Raw genomic sequence first — 21,855 nt, forward strand, 5'->3', positions numbered from 1 at the left:
GAATAATATCATAGTAATATGCAGATTCACTTATACAACCAACTGGATTAACCTCATGCCACACGATTTGTACATTAATTGGTAATACAATAGCTGTGTTGGAATCGATGTATTCCCAAGAGGGGGGGTGAATTGGGTATTTAAAATTTATTCTTAGGTTTATCCAAATCAGCAGCAGTAATAAACAACCTAGGGTCTGTCTATATAAACGTAAACCCAATCAACACATGTACAACATATAATGAATCAGACATACAACATACATGTGCTGAAAATGAAAGTGTAGAAAATAAATTGCGTAAATATAAAGTACATGCACGATATGTTATTGGGGTTTGGCCAATGCTGCCTATGTCCTTGTCTCTAACTCACAAACCTGATGATTCCACTACGGCTCATTTAATGGGTGATGTGGCACCGATTACAATCAGGTCAAATTCATAGGACTGACTTCAACCTTTACACACTCTCCTTGCGGGGCGGAGAAGGCCCTACTGATCGTTACGGGTTAGATCAACACCCCCTCAGGCCATGCTTGGAATTCAATCAATGATATTGGAAATGATATTTAGAATAAATTTTTATTAAATTATGTTTTTGATGTATTTAAAATTTTAGGGGTGTTAATTGTGATATTGGAAATGATATTGTTATATTGTGTTAATTAGTACTCTGGTAATTTGTATTCAAGGTCTTCCGCTGTATGAAAATATTATTACAGGTGGTATCAGAGTAGTGAAATTTTCAGATCGTCACAAATGTTGTGAAAAATAGGTTATGGAAAATGTGGATGTCACCCCATCTTCCACCACTTTGTTTTTCCACCCTAATAAATGCATTGGTATCCATATTGCCCTATAAAAGGGCATCCTACACCTCACATTTGTAGGACATCTTTGCATGCTTGTATAAATATTGCATGCTTGATATCTTGGACAAGGCAGGTTCCATATCATATCGTAATTCCTTCCTTGATAGTGAATTTTTGTTTTCATCCACCCGTAGAGTAGGCATAACCGAACAATGTAGATTTCTGTCTCATATCTATTTATTTATTTTTCTATATAATTTCTACATCTTTTACAACAAAAAAATTTATATTAAAATTAAACTTGAAAAAAAAGTTGATTGATTTTTCAGTTCGGTTTGAGACGTCCATGTAGAGTTTTTTCCCGTTTTATTATTAAAATAAAATAAAACATTAAATAATACTCTATTTGGGAAAAAAATTCCTAAACTAATGTTCACGTAATCTTGCAGCATTAAACTGTGAGATTTAAAACTGATGGACGAATGGGAAGGTGACACGTGGTAGAGCAAATCTCGCATGACCAACTTGTGAGATTTAAAGATTCAGCTCTGCTGCTGGTGGTGACGTGTGGCACGAGGCTGAGCAAATCTTGCAGGACTAACCTGCGAGATTTACCGGCTATATATATATAAAAATTAAAATTTAAAATGCTTATAATCAATTAAAAAAATAGAATATTTTAATTCAAAGTTAATAAAGCAAAATGTGTTTTAATTGTAAAAAAAATATAAAATATTTTCCAAGGAAGGCTTTTAAATGTACTCAATTTTTTTGACAATTGAATTAATAATTATTTGAAAAAAAAATTCAAAAAAATAAGTATTTTTTTAAAATAAATATACTAAAAATACTTATAATAGATAAACATTGAATTTTTAGTTAAATATTTTTTCTAGATAAGTATTTTTGTAAAAAAATTCTTTTCATTGGAGCATAAATTATTTAAATCTCAAGGAGTTAAAATTTTAAAATAGTCCTATTTAATTTAGAAAATTTAAATTTTTAGAATTATTTATTCATAATAACAAACTATTATCGTAAAATTGGAGTATTAATCAAAAGAACGTGATATTTACAAACATTTAAAAAAAAATAGAAGATATTGATAGATAATCATAAATCTAATTTTACTTACTAAATTGGCCATAGTTAAATAAAAATGAAAAAAATTTATTTCGACTTATCTGAGTGGGTAAAATCCTCAAAAATCATACTTCACTCGATCTAATATATATATATATATATATATATATATATATATATATAGCTCATACTCCTATTATTTTGAAAACAATTTTTTATCTATTATTTGTCATATACTCATAAAAAGATCACATTATTATTTGTTTTATATTGTCAAGATAACACATAACAGTTATATTGTCAAGATAACACATTATTATTTGTTGCAAAATGTAAAATGCGGAAACCTTCACCAAAAATGACAATGGATAGCAAATTTTTGTTATTTTAAGTTTGAATGGTATCGCAACATCTATAAGTGTCTAAAATTGCTGAAGGTCATAATAATCACTTTGATTTCATAAAATCGGTACCAACCTATTATTTTGCTAAGTGTATTAAGATCACTAAATTACTACTTGTTAATTGGTTTGTAAGTTAATTATAAATTCGGTTTTAATTTATCTTGACAATATAAAACAAATAATAATGTGATCTTTTTATGAGTTTATGAAAAATAATAGATAAAAAATTATTTTCAAAATAATAGGAGTATGAGCTATATATATGTATATATATATTAGATCGAGTGAAGTATGATTTTTAAGGATTTTACCCACTCAGATAAGTCGAAATAAATTTTTTTCATTTTTATTTAACTAGGGCCAATTTAGTAAGTAAAATTAGATTTGTGATTATCTATCAATATCTTCTAATTTCTTTTTTTAAAATGTTTGTAAACATCACGTTCTTTTGATTAATACTCCAATTTTACGATAATAGTTTGTTATTATGAATAAATAATTCTAAAAATTTAAATTTTCTAAATTAAATAGGACTATTTTATAAATTTAACTCCTTGAGATTTAAATAATTTATGTTCCAATGAAAAGAATTTTTTACAAAAAATACTTATCGAGAAAAATATGTATCTAAAAATTCAAATTTTATCTATTATAAGTATTTTTAGTATATTTATTTTAAAAAATACTTATTTTTCTGAATTTTTTTCAAATAATTATTAATTCAATTGTTGAAAAAATTGAGTACATTCAAAAGCCTTCTTTGGAAAATATTTTATAATTTTTTTACAATTAAAACACATTTTACTTTATTAGCTTCGAATTAAAATATTCTATTTTTTTAATTAATTATAAGCATTTTAAATTTTAATTTCATAAGTTAGTCCTGCGAGATTTGTTCAGTTTTGTGCCACGCATCACCGCAAGCAGGTTGAATGGAGATTACGTGAACATTAGTTTGATTAATTTTTTCATTATTTAATATTTTATTTATTTTAATAATAAAATGGAAAAAAACTCCGTTACACGGCACCTTTTTTGAATTTTTGGACAACGGGCGGAACAGAGTTCGGTAGTCCAATTCGGCTGCGCCGTCTTGAGCCCGATTCCTTCTCCGGCGGCGGTGAAATCAGTCGTTTCTTTGTCGGATTCCGAGCAGGGAAGTCTCGAACGGGCCGTCGGATTAATTTCGACTTCCTCGTCGGCCTTGATGTTCCCGGAAAACACTCTCGCTGGCGACGTTCTTGCCACAGCCATCTCTGGCTGCGTCGCCTTCTTCTTTCTATGGTTGTGGGAAGAAACCGCCAGACGTGGGTTCTTCGACCAGGTACTCTCTGTCTCTGTATCTGTCTGTATGTAGAACTAGTGTATTGGCTTATAGTAAGAATGAGATGGAACAAAAGATTTCAGAAGAAATTTTCAAATTGAATACAAGCTTGGCATTGGCATGGAAATTGTGCCCATCTCAACTTAACCGTTTCTATTGTGGGTTTATTTTGGTTTTTTCTCTTATAGGAAATTTACATGTCATTTCAGTCTGAGTTGCAGAGAAAAATTAAACCCTGAACCATATCGAAACTATTGTACCTTGATTTCTTAGGATCTCCAGCTGATGAACAATTTTCTGAGAAGCGAATTGAGCCTTATGGGTTTTATTTTGTTTTTGCTTTTATTGGAAACAGCTTATCATTTCATCTTGAATTACAGCGAAAACCCTGAAGAGAAACCTGTCAAACTGTTTTCCCCTGATTAATAGTTTAGAATGTTCAACAAATAATCATATATATGGGATTTTGGAAATCATTCTTGGTGTACTTCAATAATCAAATCAGCTGGGGGTTTATCATTCAACTTCAGGTTGGGTTAATCATTAACTTTTCATGTGCAACAAGTAAAGGGTCCCTAGTTGAAGATTAGATAGAGTGTGATGAACTTGAAAATTACATTAATGAACAATTTTCGTAAGCTTGGGGCTTGCATAATGGGAAACATCTGGGGGAGTGTTGGCTGACTGCAAACGAAGGGTCCTTCTTATTCTTTACTTCCAACAACAAATCATAGGTAGATTTCTTGATTCAGTCTTTGGAATGGTAGATCTGTAACAAATATAAATGCATGGAGAATTTGCAGAAGAAGAATTCTGGAAAAGAAGAGAAAAATGCTCTCTGCATTGAATTGCAAGTTTACAAGCATGTATTTATATTCAATTACTAAAGAATATTCTAACTACCTATATCATATGGAAAGACATTATTACCCTTTATATACAATTTAGCAAAAGAAAAGGACAAATAACTAACGGAATCATAAAGGAATTTTGAAAGCAGAATTGGCAGACTTCATTCTTCAAAGTCCACAATTTCCTTTCCTTTCTTTGCGTGCTGTTCTGTGTGCTGTTATGATTTATTCTCCAATACCCCCCCGCAAGATGGAGCGTAAAGATTTACGACTCCCATCTTGGTTAAGTGAGGATTGAGAACTATCGAAGACAAAGCTTTTGTTATGGTGTTGGCAATTTGATCAGAGTTAGGAACATAATGAGTGCAAATGCTACCATCTTTGATTTTGTCACGAATTAAGTGACAATCGAGCTCGATATATTTGGTTCTTTTGTGGAAGACAGGGTTCGCAGCGATGTGTAGGGCAACTTGGTTATCACAGTGGGTGAGGAACTTGAAGGGTGGATAAGATGAATCATAACCTTGTTAACTCATCATAGGAGGAAGCCGTTGATCGGTACTTTGCCTCTGCCGATGAATGTGAAACAACTGATTGTTTCTTGGACTTCCAAGAGATCAGGGAAGAGCCAAGAAAGATGCAATAGCCACTTACGGATCTCCTAGTGTCTGGATTGGAGGCCCAGTCCGAATCACAGTAGGCCTTAAGTTGAAATGAAGAAGAATGCGGAAGAAGGAAACCTTGACCAGGGGCACCCTTGAGGTACCTAAGAACTTTCTTTGCTGCCAAGAGATGTGTGTCAATAGAGTTAGCCATGAATTGGCTTAAAGTTTGAACACTTAAACATATGTTTGGCCAAGAGATAGTGAGGTACAATAGGCGGCCAATGATTCTTCGGTAAACATTGAGGTCTGATAATGGAGTACCTGTGGACTTAGTGAGTTTGAGGTTTTGTTCCATTGTAACCTTAGTAGGGGTGCTGCCCAAGGTACTAGAATCTGCCAAAATGTCTAGTGTATGCTTCCTCTGCCAGAAATGTATCCCTTTAGATGACCTCGCAATCTCTATGCCAAGAAAGTACCTCAATGTTCCAAGATCCTTTATTTCAAACTTGCTATGCAGAAAAGCCTTTAAATCATTCACAGTATTGAGATCATTACTTGCTACAAGTATGTCATCAACATATACGAGTAAAGCAACAAAGTTGCCATTTGTGTCTCGGGTGAAAAGGCTATAATCAGCCTTGGATTGAGAGAAACCAGATTCAATTAAGGCATACGAGAATTTAGAATACCATTGTCTCGATGCTTGTTTGAGGGCCATGCAAACTTTTAAGTAACTTGTAAACTTGGTTGGGAGAACCTTTGGTGTAACCGGGAGGCTTGTTCATATAAATGTCTTCATGTAAATCCCTATGTAAGAAGGCATTATTTGCATCAAATTGATGTAATTTCCAACCCTTAATCGATGCAATAGCTAAGAGACATCTCATTGTGACTAACAGGAGAGAATGTCTCTTAGTAATCGACCCCCTCAAGTTGAGTGTAGCCTTTAGCTACTAATCTAGCCTTCAACCTTTCAACACTCCCATCAAAATTATACTTAATTTTGTAGATGTATTTATAGGCAATAGGTACCTTTCCAGGTGCTAAAGCAGTGAGTTCCCAAGTGTGAGTTGTTTCCAAGGAAGCCAACTTATTATCCATTGCTTGACATCAACCCGGGTCCTTAATGGCTTGTTTATAAGTTTGTGGTTCAATGTGAGTGGAAATAATGGTGGAAAAGACTTGATATGGATGTGAAAAAGAATGATAAGAAAGTGTATGATACAGTGGAAAGGGTGTACTTGATGAAGACATGAGCTTCTTGTTCAACTCTAGGATAGGAGCAGTAAGAGTAGTTTGTTGACAGTGGAAATCCTGCAGATAGCTGGGCGCACTTCGAGTTCTAGTTGACCTGCGGGGGAGGATAGGAGAGGTTGAAGGTGGGGAAGATACAGGGGGAGAGGAAGGAGAGGTTTGGTAATGGGAGTTGAGTTCCTCGGGAAGGATTGTAGCAGGTAATGGTTGAGTGATGTGAGGAGGGGAATTATGCTGTTGGGAATTAGAGGAAAGGATAGGATGTGGCATAGTGGTAAGGGGAGGAGAGGAAGGAGAGGTTTGGGATGTCAACGGAACAACAAACAGCAAAGCAAAAGATTTCTTTCCTTGCTTTAACCCACATTTATTTCCTTATATTTCAATTGATTATTTTGTATAGTTAGCGTATATTTAGTTTACATGTATAGGGCTTGGCGAATTATAGTTTACTTGTATAGGGCTAGAATCATGCTAGACCTTATTTAATTTCCATGTATAACATTCTTGTAAAGTCTATATATAATATATAGAACTCAAGGCCAATTCATTCGGCCATTCACAAAATATTTGACATGGTATCAGAGCCAGTCGACTGCTAGGTTTTTTTTCCTTTTGATTTTTTGTCTTCTCGGTTTCGTGGCTTTTGTGGTTTGTTTTCTCGTCTGGAATTTTTCTCTGTTTTTTTGGTACTTTTGTGGCCGCGTGGCTGAACAGGTTTCTGGGTTGCCATTTATTCCTCCAGTTTATGTCTTTGTGATTCTCGGCAAGAAGGCAATAGTTTTCTGTTGTTGTTTGTGACTTTCGGCAAGCAGGCACAACAGGTTTTTGGTTTGCCACTTATTTCTCCAGTTTCTGTTGTTTTTTGTGACTCTTGGCAAGTAGACTTGTGACTTTCAGCAAGCAGGCACAACAAGTTTCTGATTTGCCACTTATTTCTCCAGTTTTTGTTGCTGTTTGTGACTCTCGACAAGAAGACAACAACTTTTTGTTTCTGTTTCTGGCGCTTATCTTCTTGGCACAACAGGTTTTTGGTTCAAGATCTAATTTTTAGTGCAGTTTTTTGGTTTATTATTGCAGGGAGGTTGTTCTTGGTTTTTCTTTGTACATGTGTTGTTTATTTTGGGCTTCTAGATTTTCTGGTGGTCTATTTCTTTCGGCATAGTCTATTTTTTTTGGGCTTCTCGATTTTCTCCATTATTTAGGATGGACTCCGCACTTGTGTGTGTAAAGTTTACGGGCAACAATTATTCTATGTGGGCTTTTCAGTTTGAACTTTTCCTAAAGGGAAAAGGTCTTTGGGGTCATATTGATGGCACAGATTATGCACCCAATCTTGATAAATCGAAGGAGTCCACAGCTTGTCCTTCATGGGTTGTGCTTGATGCTTGGATTATTTCTTGGCTTCTTGGTTCGATTGAGCCATATATTGTCCCCAACTTGCGACCTTATCGCACTCCTCAATCCATGTGGACTTATTTAAAAACAGTATATCATCAAGATAACGGTGTTTGTCGTTTTCAGTTAGAGCATGCAATTGTCATGTTTCAACATGACAATCCTTCCATCCAAGACTATTGTTTGGGGTTTCTGACTCTTTGGAATGAATATTCTGATCTGGTTACTGCGAATGTTCCTGTGGCTTCTCTTCCCATTATTCAACGTCTTCACAAGACTAGTCGTTGTGATCAGTTTCCTATGAAACTCCGCCCCGAGTATGAATCTGTTCGCTCGTCTCTGCTAAATCTTTTTCCTATTCCTTCTCTGGATGTTTGTTTTGGTGAGTTACTTCGTGAAGAACAACGGCTTAGGTTTCAAGTTACTTTGGCACAATCTCATGGTAGTTTTGGGTTTGTCCTGTGGCTTATGCTGCTCAACAATGAGGACCGCCAGTGCATTCTAGCACTTTGCAGTGTTTTTGCTGCAAAGAATTTGGGCATATCGTTGCTAATTGTTCGAAAAAAATCTACTCTTATTGCAAGAAGAAGGGTCACATTATCAAAGAATGTCGTATCCGCTCGCAGAATCATCAGGTCCAGGCATTCCAGACTTTTGTTAGTGTACCCCCCACAGTGACTTGCGGCCATTGGATCTTCTTCAGGTGACTTCTCTGTTCCTGCATCTTCTCCAGCGAATTATTGCACACTCGAAATGGTGCAACATATGCTAATTTCGGCAATATCAGTAATGGGGCTCCAAGGTAACAATTCTACTAATCTTTGGTATGTGCACTTGGGTGCCTCTAATCGCATGACGAATAATCCCACTACCTTGTGTCATGTTCGACCCTACGTTGGTCAATCTGCTATTCAGATTGCCAATGGTAGTTTTTTGCTAATAGCTTCTGTCGGAGATGCCTCTTTTAAGTTCGCTAATGTGTTTCTTGCTCCTCAGCTTTCTACGAATCTTATTTCTGTTGGTCAATTAGTTGGTAACAATTGTGTTGTTAATTTTTCTGGTAATGGTTGTGTTGTGTAGGACCACGAAATGGGGGAGCCGATCACGAAGGGATCTAAAGTAGGGTGCTTGTTTTCACTACTTTTTCCTGTTCCAGCACATTCTCCAGTTTCTTCCATTAAGTTTTTTGCTTGAAATAATGTTTTAGATCTTAGTATGGTGTGGCATCGTCGTTTAGGCCATCCTAATACTGAGATCTTATCTCATGTATTGAACTCTGGTTTACTTGGTAATAAAGAACGTTCTTCTTTATCTCTTGAGTGTGCCTCTTGCAAACTTAGTAAAAGCAAAACTCTTCCCTTCCCTTTGCATGCTAGTAGAGCTTCTCAGTGTTTTGAGCTTATCCATAGTGATGTTTGAGGACCTTCCTCGGTTAGTTCACATGAAAAATTTAAATACTAAGTGACTTTCATTGATGATCATAGCATATTTACTTGGGTCTACTCTCTTTGCTCTAAATTTGAGGTTTTTTGTACTTTCACTGAGTTTTTAGCAGATGTTGACAATCAATTTTCTGATTCTATTTAGACATTACGCACAGATTCTGGTGGTGAATATGTGTCTACTAAGTTTCAGGCATTTTTGGCTTCTAAAGGTATTATTCATCAACATTCATGTCCCGTTACTCCCCAACAGAATGGAGTAGCCAAATGGAAAAATCGTCATCTCCTAGATGTGGTACGTACTCTCTTGCTGGAATCCTCTGTTCCATCCTTGTTCTGGGTTAAGGCTCTGAAAACAGCTACTTACTTGATTAATTGTTTACCTTCTCAAGTCCTACTCATTGCAGTCTCCCTATTTCCTTTTATTTGCTAAGCAACCTAGTTACGATAACCTCCGTACCTTTGGTTGTGTCTGTTTTGTTCATTTACTGCCTCATGAGCAACATAAATTATTTGCTCAATCTGTTCAATGTGCATTCTTGGGATATAATGTGTGTCAAAAGGGATTTTTTTGCTATGATCCTAGATTACATCATACATGCATTTCTAGGAATGTTATTTTCTTTGAAAATCAACATTTCTTTCCTGTGTCCTCTGTACCCTCCTCTTCTGCTATGATTCTCCCCTCCTTTGAGGAGCAGTTCTCGGATCCTCATCAAGTCAGTTCTTGTTTTAAACTAGGTATTGTTTATACGCGACGCTCCCACCCATAGTCTCTTCTAGTAGCTCATCCGATATTTGATCCTACCACGCTCCTGATTCAGTTAGTTGCAGCACCTCCAGAGCCTTTGGTACGTCGCTCTTCTTAAGTGCCTGTACCCCCAGATAGGTATTGGTTTCCCTCTTCAAGTTCTGGAAATTTTGTTTCAGCTCTTACTATTGCATTGTCCAATTTAGATATTCCCACATCCAACTCACTTGCTGCCAAGCATGATTGTTGGCGACAAGCTATGCAAGAAGAAATTGCTGCTCTATAGGCCAATCACACCCGGGACATTAAGCCTTGTCCTCCCACCATTGTTCCTCTGGGTTGTAAATGGGTTTACTTAGTCAAGGTCCGATCTGATGGAAGTCTGGATTGTTACAAAGCTTGCCTTGTTGCACTTGGGAATAATCAGGAATATGGTGTCAATTATGAAGAGACCTTTGCTCTTGTGGTTAAGATGACTACTGTTCGTACGACTCTGGGTATTGTTGCTTCTAGTGATTGGCCACTACATCAAATGGATGTCAAGAATGCTTTTCTTCACGGGAATCTTAAAGAGTGTATTTATATGAAGCCACCACCGGGCTTGTTTCCCTCTCCGACTTCACATGTGTGTAAGCTTCGTCGCTCTCTTTATAGTGTCAAACAAGCTTTGAGGGTCTGGTTTGATAAATTCCGCACCATTTTATCACAATTTTCATTCAAGTAGAGCAAGTATGACACTTCATTGTTTCTTCGGAAATCAGACATGGGTATTGTTGTTCTTTTGGTTTATGTTGATGATATTGTGATTACTGGTCCCAATTCTGCTTTACTTGGTTAGCTCAAGACTCATCTCTCAGAGTCCTTTCATATCAAAGATCTTGGGTCTTTCACATATTTTCTTGGTCTTGAGGTGAATCGTAGTCCCTCAAGTATTTCACTCAATCAACATAAGTATGCTAGTGACTTGGCGGCCACAGCTAGCCTTCAAAAGGGTACTTTTGCTGATACTCCCATGGAATTAAATGTGATGCTTCGAAAAAAGGAGGGTTACTTACTGTTGATCCCAGTTTATATCGGAAGTTGGTGGGTAGTCTTGTCTATCTCACTATTACTAGACCAGACATTTCTTTTGTTGTACATCAAGTCAGCAAGTTTCTTTAGACTCCTCGTCATCTTCAATTGGCTGCTGTCCGTAGGATCATATGCTATGTTCAAGGCACTTATGCCCATGGTTTATTCTTCCTTACAGGCAACTCTACTCACCTTGCTGCTTATAGCGATGTTGATTGGGCTGGTTGTGCGGATACATGTTGCTCCATCACTGGTTGGTGTGTGTTCTTAGGTGATGCATTGATCACTTGGAAAAGTAAGAAGCAAGACAGAGTTTCTAATTCATCGACGGAATCTGAATACCGGGCGATGTATCTTGCTTGTTCAGAATTATTTGGCTTCAAGGCTTGCTTGTTGAGCTAGATTTTTTTGAGACCAATCCTACACATCTACATGCCGATAATACGAGTGCTATCTAGATCACCAATCCTGTCTATCATGATCGCACGAAGCATATTGAAGTCGATTGTCACTCTATCCATGAAGCATTTGAAGCTCGTGTTATCACTCTTCCACACATTTCCATTGAATTACAAATTGCGGATATCTTCACCAAGGCTTTCACTCGTCATCAACATTGCTTCCTAAGTAGCAAATTGATGCTTGTTGATCAATCCACATCAATTTGAGGGGGGCTGTCAACGGAACAGCAAACAGCAAAGCAAAAGATTTCTTTCCTTGCTTCAGCCCACATTTATTTCCTTATATTTCAATTCATTATTTTGTGCAGTTAGCATATATTTAGCTTACATGTATAGGGCTTGACAGATTATAGTTTACTTGTATAGCGCTAGAATCATGCTAGACCTTATTTACTTTCCATGTATAGCATTCTTGTAAAGTTTTTATATAATATACAGATCTCAAGGCCAATTCATTTGGCCATTCAAAAAATATTTGACGTGGGAATGGGAGTTGAGTTCCTCAGGAAGGATTGTAGTAAAAAATGGTTGAGTGATGTGAGGAGGGGAATTATGCTGTTGGGAATTAGAGGAAAGGATAGGATGTGGCATAGTGGTAAGGGGAGGAGAATGCAAGGACAGAGAAGGGAAAAGAAGAGAAGGAGATGTTGTGTTGGGTTTGTGGGAATGGAAAGGAAAAATTGTTTCATGGAATTGGACATCTCGGGATAGAAAGACTTGCTCAATTTGTAAATCAAGTAATTTATATGCTTTAACTTAGGGCAGCCTAAAAAGACACTCTCTCTACCTCGAGGATCAAATTTCTTCCTCCCATGGGATAATGTAGAGGCATAAGCAAGGCACCCGAAACTTTTAAGTGTTGGCAATGGGGTGGGGTATGGAATAGGGCTTCATAAGGGGTTTTATTATGAAGAAGAGGGGTGGGGGTTCTATTAATAAGGTAAACAGCTATTAGAACACAATCAGTCCAAAATTTGAGAGGGAGATTTGATTGGAATCTTAAGGCGCGAGCCACATTCATGATATACTAATGTTTTCTCTCCACTGTCCCATTTTGTTGGGGTTTTTCCACGCAAATCCTTTGATGTATAATGCCTTTGATAGAAATCTGTCATTTGGAATTCAGATCCATTGTCACTCCTTAGTATCTTAATTTTTATATGAAATCGGGTTTCAATTAAATTGCAAAAAGTGATAATACAAGTCTGGGTATCAAATTTATTTTGAAGGATATAAACTGAAGTTGTCCTAGAGAAATCATCGACAAGTGTGAGAAAGAAATGAGATCCATCAGCGACATTAGTGGAGTTGGGACCCCAAATATCACAATGGACAATATCAAACATTTGTACCCTTTTTTATTAGGAGCATATCCAAGGAAAACACATTTTTCTGCCTTAGGATCAAGCTTGGATCCAAGATTGGTAGGTATATGAACAAAAACAGTGCATCCAAACACTTTTAGTGGCAGGTCTGATGTCATCTGACATGTAGGAAACAATTTTTTTAGGCAATCTAAGGGAGTGATGTATTTTAGCACTCGAGTAGGCATCCTATTAATGAGACAACATGCAGTTAAAATAGCATCACCCCATAGATATTTAGGAACTTGCATTGAAAACATTAGGGCCTATACCTGTAACAAATGGCGATTTTTTCTCTCAGTAATGCAATTTTGTTGTGGGGTGTCACGACAAGTAGATTGATGTTGAATACCCTTTGTTGAAAGAAATGTTCCTAAACATTTTTTAAAATATTCAGTATTATTATCAGTTCTAAGGATACTGATTTTCGTTTGGAACTGGGTATATTATAAAAATCCTGAAAAAATTTTTCAACCTCAGATTTGTCACTCAATAAGTACACCTAACCCAAACATGTATGATCATTAATAAACGTAACAAACCATTTCTTACCAGAAGTAGTAGTGATTTTTTAGGGACCCCAAACATCACTATGAATTAAATAAAAAGGTTTGGAAGAATGATAAGCTTTTGATTGATACGTGCTTCGGTGACTTTTGGATATGTGGCAAACATCACAATGAAGAGAATTGCAATCCATCTTTTTAAATAAGCTAGGAAGCAAATGTCTTAAATAGAGAAAACTAGGATGTCCTAGTCTAAGTTGCCAAAGCATTATTTGTTCACGTACATAAATAGAACTAGTACTACTACTACTCAAACCCCGAGCTTGTTTATTGTTGAATAAAGTCTCATCGAAGTAGTAGAGTCCATCAATCATCCTAGCAGAGAGTTGGTCCTAAAATTCACAATGGGAATCAAAGAAAATGACACAACAATTAGAATCCCATGAGAGTATACTAACAGACAACAGGTTACAAGCAAGTTTAGGGACGTGAAGGACAGATTTGAGTTCTATTTTTTTAGAGATTTGGACATAACCTGTTCCAGCAATGGATGGAAAACTTCTATGTGCAATTCTAATCTTTTTATTATTAGAACAAGGAGAAGAAGATTGAAACAGTTGTGAGGTACTGGTCATGTGATCAAATGCACCAGAATCACTAATCCATGGTGCAAGATTTAAGCAACAAGGGTAGGCACTAGAGTTATCACCTGTTTGGGCCTATGAACTAGTAGGAAGACCAGAGGCAGAAGTAGATTTCAGCAGTTGAAGAAGATGATCTGCCTGCTTAGCACTTAGGAAATTAGCTTCATTGGCTTTGAGGACTGCATGATTGCTGCCAGAGGGTCTAGATTTGTTGCTCTTCCAGTTTGTTGGCTTTCCATGGAGTTTCCAGCAATTTTCTCGAGTGTGGCGTGGCTTATTGCAATAGTCACATCATACTCGAGGCTTATCTTCCAACCTCCTTTGATTAGAGTAAGGCCGCCGTGCAGAAATATTGGCAATAGCCAAATCTGTGTTACCAGCAGCATAAGGAGCAGGATTATTGGCAGCAAGTAGAGTAGAATTTTCCACAGTCTCATCCTCCTTTTTCTTTATCATCACACTCCTTTGACAATCTTCTTGTCGTACTTCAAAAAATACTTCCTCGAGTGGGGGTAGAGGTTATCTGCCTAGGATTCTTTCCCTTACTTCATCAAACTCATCATTAAGTCCAACCAAGAATTTTAAAATCCTTGCATTCTCCACCATCTTCTTATTGTGATTGCAATCAGCATGATTTTTCCATACATAATCATTGAATAAATCCAGATCTTGCCATAGGCGCTTAAGAACATTGAAATACCTTGTTACACTGCCGTTTCCTTGATAAGTATTGTTGATCTTCTGCTGCAGTTCATAAATCTGAGAGTAATTCCCAAGGGCAGAGTACATCTGACTCACATTGTCCCAGAGTTCCTTTGCAGTAGAATAACACATGTAATTAGCACTAATCTCTTCATCCATAGCATTCACGAGCCATGCCATCACCATGGAATTTTCAGCATCCCATATAGCATAAGATGTGTCTGTCTTCTCTGACTCCTTAGCTTCACTAGTCAAGTACCCTATCTTCCCTCTTCCACGAATATAAAGTTGGCCTCATTCAATTGTATATTGGTAATTTGGACAGAGGAAGGTTCAGAATGGGTAGGTCTGGTATCAGGTTTGGTTTCGGGTTTAGCTTTGTTTGAAGTTTCAGCCATGGCTACAACAACAGAAGAGATTAGGGTAGAGTTGAACAAAGAAGAAAACCCTATAGAGATTCAGGTCAGATTGGAGCCGCCAAAGAAAACTAGGGTTTACACAAGGCCAAGAGCCGGACCTAGCTCTGATACCATCTAGAATGAGATAGCTTCTTGTGGAAATAATTCTCATTAATTGTGTAACATAGGTACATGTCTATATAAATAGATGTACAACAAAAGAATAGAAGGAAAGAACCAAGAAGGAAAGAACCAATGATGCTAACTTCTAAGGAAACTAAATATTCTAGGATATTCACACATTTACAGTCGAGATTCTCTTAGAAAAATAGGAAAATTGACTAAATAGATTTGAAACTTTTCAACACTTTGTTTCCACTCACCTGCAAAACTCATCTAAGTTTGAGGCCAGATCAACTCGATGTGCTTTTCTTGGTTATCCATATGGTCAAAAGGGCTACCAACTTTATAACCTTGCAACAAATAAAATATCTGTGTCTCGAGATGTCCTCTTTCATGAAGATTCCTTTTCCTTTGCATCATCTACACCCGAACCCATGGAACCTGTCCTACCTTGTCCTATTCCTTCTCTTGACAACATCACTGACATTTGACCTTTGTCACCGTCTTCATCAGCTTCACTGCCTCCCTCTCCTCCATCCTCATCTAATCCTTTACCCTCTTCTTCACCACCTCGATGATCCAGTCGTCCTACAAAGCCACCGACAAACTTGCAAGATTTTCATGTGGAGCAGGGTTTGCCATCTCGGCCCGCTCAATCATTTGACTCTGCAATGGTCCGTTCGTCAAGTAACCCTTATTCTCTCACTGATTTTCTATCTTATTCCCGCTTATCTCCTTCTCACGGTGGTTTCACCACAACCCTCTCTCTTGCCACAGAACCACGGTCATTTTTTCAGGCCATGACATATCCCAACTGGCGTACTGCCATGCATGCTAAAATTGATGCTCTCGAGTTCAGCAACACTTGACACCTTACTCCTCTTCCTCCTGGTAAGAAACCCATTGGCTGAAAATGGGTATACAAGATCAAATACAACCCTAATGGATTCATCAAACGATACAAGGCTCGCCTAGTTGCTAGGGGCTACAGTCAACAAGAAGGCATTGACTACACTGAGACTTTTGCTTCGGTTTCTAAAATGACCACTGTCCGTACCATTTTGGCTCTTGCTTCCGCTCGCAATTGGCACATCCATCAACTCGATGTCAACAATGCTTTTCTCTATGGTGACCTTGATGATGAAGTCTATATGCAGCTTCCCCCGGGATTCAGATGAAAGGGGGAGACTAGATATTTCAAGCTCTTTAAGTCTCTATATGGTCTCAAACAAGCTTTGAGGCAATGGTATGCCAAACTTTCATCCACTCTCATTGATGCAGGATACAAACAATCCAAGGCAGATTATTCACTATTCATCCGATCCCATGACGGAAATTTCATTGCCATTCTAGTCTATGTGGATGACATTATTGTTGCAGGAAACAGTTTGGAGCAGGCCAGTGAGATCAAGAAATACCTATGCGATCATTTCAAACTCAAAAATCTTGGAACTCTCAAATACTTTCTGGGAATTGAAATAGCTCGTTCAGCCAAAGGAATATTTTTATTTCAAAGGAAATATGCACTTGAGATATTAAAAGATACAGGCTTCCTTGGAGCTAAACCTGGAAACTTTCCCATGGATCAAAATCTTGCACTCAATGAAAGTGATGGCGAACTTATCTCAGATCCTTCGTCATATAGGCGACTTGTTGGAAGATTGATTTATCAAACCATCACAAGACCCGACTTAGCTTATTCAGCGCATGTACTAAGTCAGTTTATGGACAAGCCACGAATACCGCACTTGGATCCAGCACACAGGGCCTTACGGTACCTTAAGAAAACCCCAGTTCAAGGAATTTTCTTATTTGCTTTTAGTGAAATTTAACTCTATGCATACTGTGATGCAGATTGGGCACAATGCAGGGACACCAAACGATTGGTCACTGGGTATTGTATCCTACTCGGAAAATCATCCATTTCCTAGAAGACCAAGAAACAAACAACAGTTTCACGCTCCTCAGCCGAAGCAGAATATAGCTCTATGGCCTCCACATGTTGTGAGGTTACTTGACTAAAGTCTCTACTCTCAGACCTTGAAGTAATGCATTCTCAACTAGTTAGTTTGTATTGTGACAACAAGGCCGCTATACACATAGCTTCAAATCCAGGGTTCCATGAACGAACCAAGCATATTGAGATAGAATGCCATGTGGTTCGAGTAAAACTCTAGAGTGGCATCATCCAAACAGTCTACATGCATACAAGCCAACAACCTGCTAATCTTTTTACCAAAGCTCTTGAATTTGCACAATTTAATTATTTACTCAGCAAGTTGGGTATCATAAATATCCACGCCAACTTGAGGGGGAGTGTTGAGGAATGCCGCACTCCGACTGAAATCATGTAAACTTTCCTAAAGAGAAAAGTCAGCTGATCGCTTTATTTTGGAAAGGAGCGTACAAATTGATTTTCCCTTAATTACATGTTCCCCAGTTCTTTGTATAAATAGGGGGTTGTACAGAGATTGAATACATATGAATAGAAACTCATTATTTGCTATCTTTTCTTCTTTATTTTCCTCTCGCTTCCTTCTGCTCTAGTTTTATCAGCAAGCAAGTAATTGAAGTTTGAGGCATCAAAGGGATGGCCTATTCAGCTATGCGAAATGTGCTTTATTTTACATTTCCTAAAAAATTATTAAAATGCTACCTTATTTTTCAGTTTTCCAACATTTGTGGAGAATTTGGAAAACAATGAAAAGATGTTTTTCGAAGTGTCCTACAAAGAACTGTGGAAATTTTTGGAAAAACAAGGCAATATTTTTGTAGTTCATGAGATAATTGGAGAATGGAAAATTGTAATTGTTTTTCACATTTAAAAAAACCCTAGACAGTCCAAAAGATGCACCATATGATATTTTCTGTTTATTTTGCTTTCACAGGCTTTGAAATTAAGTTTCCATTCAAGGAAATTGGGAGGTTTCCATTCTATATACTGCCAATCCTTCCCCTCTTTCTGTTTTTCTTCCATCCTTGCAATGAAATTAAATCATCACTTCAAGTATTCAATGAGCCATGTTTGGTTGATCGCCATCAAAGTTGTGGAATGCTTGAGTTATTATGATACAAACTAGTCCTTTTAAATGCACATTTAACTTGGACGTGTTAGTATTGCCACAAAAGTAGCTGAGTAAGACTTTTTAAGAGATATTTTTTTTTAAATACCTTTTCCAACAAATCATTTAACTTGTGGGATTACTATGACATGCATTTTGTTAAGTAGCCGAGGAGGGTTTTGTTAAGTAGTTCATGGCCAGTGTAAAACTTGTAGGATTACTATGACATGGATCATAGAGGAAGTGGATCCATCTAGCAAATCACAAATAGTTTGGATAAAGGCTTAGCTATTGTCATTGCTTAGTCCTAAATGTGATTGCTTTCAACAAAGTTCAGAACCCTTGAGATCTCAATGTGGATTACTAGGGGACTTCTGAATATGAAATAATAATCATGGCCTCGTAATAATCATGGCCTCGTTTCCTAGCCAGAGATAACTGTTCTTGCCCCTGTCCACAATCTGTCTTATGCCACATCAACCATGTGCTGCACAAATTTTTTTTTTAGTTGATGCATACTTTAGTCTTACACTGTGTTTGGGACCATGTATTTCGGACGTTGGATTTGGAGTTGGGTGGATTTGAAAATTTTTCAATACAATTTTATATTACACCTTATCCAAATCCAATACAATTCTAAATCCAAAGGCTCTCCAAGCATAGGGTTAGTATATTTGGGAGAGAAGATTCTGTGAAACACATACAACTGATACATGCATCAGGTCCAAATGCATCTCCAAGTGTGATGCCTTTGTTGTTTGAGTCCCCCTTCAAGATTGGTCCATATCTTCTGCCTCATTAAGTCCAAATTTTTTTCATTAAGCCAATAATTTGAATTTAAGGATACAATTCTCAAAAGTTATATTACTCTCATACTTCTACAAACATTTTTGGGCTTCTAGATAGTTTTAACCTGTTGAAGTGACATTTCTGAGTAGCACACTTTCTCTGGTAAACATGCAATTTAATCAACACCGAAATGTTACCCCATCTACTTGCTTAAAAGGATTTGACTTCTTCGTATGTCTAAGCGGTCAATTGCGATGGGAAAGACTGTTGCATAATTTCAAGAGAACTTGCTGCTCCTAAAACCCATATATTTATAAATTTCTTCTTGTTTACTGAAACTACTTGTTTCTCTATTTTAGAAATTGAATAGGAAGCTTGTGCATATAAGCATAGGACTAGCTATCATGCTTTGCTGGCCACTATTCAGGTATTTGCTCACGACTGGAAAAAAGAAAGCAAATACTCTCACAATTTTATTGTATACCTGCCTGATGGCTTGGTCTATTGTAAATCATAACAGTTCTGGGATTCGAGGAGCAGTCCTGGCATCTCTTGCTCCTGGAGTCAACATAATACGCATGCTTCTTTTGGGATTCGGAATATGGGAAGATGAGGACACTGTCAAGTCAATGTGCAGATTTGGAGACTACAGGTTACAACTTTAACAGAACTTTTGGTTCAAGATGCCTCTGGGAAAAAATTCTCTATTTTTGAAATCCATTTGCATACTCCAAGTGGCTATCATTTTGAACTAATTCTTACCTAAGGAGATCTCTACTGGTGTGAGCTGATCTAGTGGCAACCTAACTGTCCATTTGATCTGTTTGGGCTTTTCTCTTTTTCCCTTGATAATCCAAGTGGATGGTTTATGTAGCCAGTAGCATAGAGATCAAACATATAAATTTATCCATGTATCATTAGATTGATTTGTATTTAGTTTACTCCACTCATCAGGGAACTTCTCAAGGGACCATTATACTATGCCTCCACACTTACTTTCTTCAGTGTATTCTATTGGAGAACTTCCCCAATTGCAATTGCAGCAATCTGTAACCTGTGCGCTGGAGATGGTACTATTTAAGAAGAGGACTTGCTCTTAAGCAAGTGAAAAAATGAGTGTCACTACTCTGTACTAATCCCAAAATTTTGTATTCTACCCTACAGCTGGGAATTGGGAACTTATTTTTAACTTGCAACATGTTAGGTTTCGCCGATATTATTGGAAGGCGGTTCGGCAGTCAGAAAATTCCATACAACAGAAGCAAGTCATTTGCTGGTAGTATTGCAATGGCAACTGCTGGTTTTGTGTCATCAATTGGGTAATTTCTACATGTCCCACTTTGCTTGTTTGCTTGTTAGCCCCCAAGTGAGCATACCCAAATGTTGTAACAGGTACATGCACTATTTTTCCATGTTTGGGTACATCCAAGAAAGTTGGGAAATGGCTCTGGGTTTCTTGGTTGTATCTCTTGCCTCGGCACTCGTAGAATCACTCCCCATAAGCAGCAATCTCGATGACAACCTCACAGTTCCACTTACTTCTGTGTTGGTGGGCAGTCTTGTTCTATAAAGTCATGAATCTGCATCCATTGTGATCTGTCCACAAACAATAAGCAAAATCTATTTACAAAAGTAATCTTGATTGGTAATTTGCTATTTGGTTTCTTTAAGTCATGGATTGAGTATTGGCACCCCACTTCAACCAAATCATGTATCACTTTTGAGAGATTACGCTTCCTCTGTGTATTTTAGAATTGTGTTTTCCGTGGTTTCTTTTGTAAATTACCAAATCCTTGATTTCAAGGTTGGGCTGTTGTTTTGAAGATTCTTGTCTTGTCTTCTAATCACACCAATTACATTTTAAAACAAAGTTATTATTATTATTTTCATTTCACATAGAACAATCAAAATAATGCAGAGATACATGGCTGAAGTTGCACCCTGCAGTGATATTTGTGAACATATTTTACAAGTGATGATGATCCTTTTGCCTGAAACTTTCTGCTGTTTGTTCTTTACTTACTAACAGTCATTTCTGAAGTCATCAACTGTCATATTCACAGCACGCCATGAACACATTACATTTTGAAACAAAGTCACTATTATTATTTTCTTTTGGCAAGTGGTGATGATCCTTTTGCCTGAAACTTTCTGCTGTTTGTTCTTTACTTATTAACAGTAATTTCTGAAGTCATCAACTGTCATCTTCACAACATGCCATGAACACATAAGTGATTTCATCAATTGTATACCTCCCATGAATAGCTCCACCAACCTCCACTCCTAGGTTAAGAGTATCTTATTATGTTAGGATTGGGGGAGTCTATGGGTGGGTTTGAGATACATGGGTGAACACTAACTTTACCCAAAAGTTTAAGTCTATTGGGTTTTGAGCCAACCATACATATAAGCATTCATCTTTCACTCTGTTTTTTTCAATGTGGGACAAACTAAAAAATAGATTCCTCAACAATCTCCCTCTCATTTGCAGGTTTCAATTACTCCCCCTTGAATGGAAATCGTTGTGTTCCTATTCAAACCCATCTATTAGGCCTAGATTATTCTTATTGACCTCGGTCATACTTGGTCTTCCAATTGTTACAACGTTAGGAGAATTAGCTTGTTTCACACTTCGAATTTTTGATGTTGCTTGTTCAAAATTACGAATTGTCGATTCTAATATCACTTGTTTGGATTGGGGGTGTCCATGATTGAACTTGATTACACGGGTGAGTACCGGCTTGACTTAAAATATTAAGCTTATTGGCTTTTGAGTCCAACCGTATATATAAGCATTTACCCTCCACTTTATTTT

The 21,855-nt window shown here is 37.1% G+C and overlaps 1 protein-coding gene across 1 annotated transcript; it reads left to right on the forward strand.

The window, feature by feature from the left end:
- Positions 1 to 3,340: 3,340 nt before the first annotated feature.
- LOC131147578 (probable phytol kinase 3, chloroplastic) lies at positions 3,341 to 20,931 on the forward strand (the record flags this gene model as incomplete). The annotated part of the gene is made up of 6 exons (XM_058097069.1): positions 3,341 to 3,622; positions 19,400 to 19,467; positions 19,561 to 19,692; positions 19,995 to 20,110; positions 20,245 to 20,359; positions 20,433 to 20,931. Coding segments are annotated over 6 exons (891 nt in total), but the record flags the coding sequence as incomplete, so codon positions are not given.
- Positions 20,932 to 21,855: the final 924 nt, after the last annotated feature.

This window comes from Malania oleifera, chromosome 2 (genome assembly GCF_029873635.1).
Source record: "Malania oleifera isolate guangnan ecotype guangnan chromosome 2, ASM2987363v1, whole genome shotgun sequence".
NCBI lineage: Eukaryota > Viridiplantae > Streptophyta > Magnoliopsida > Santalales > Ximeniaceae > Malania > Malania oleifera.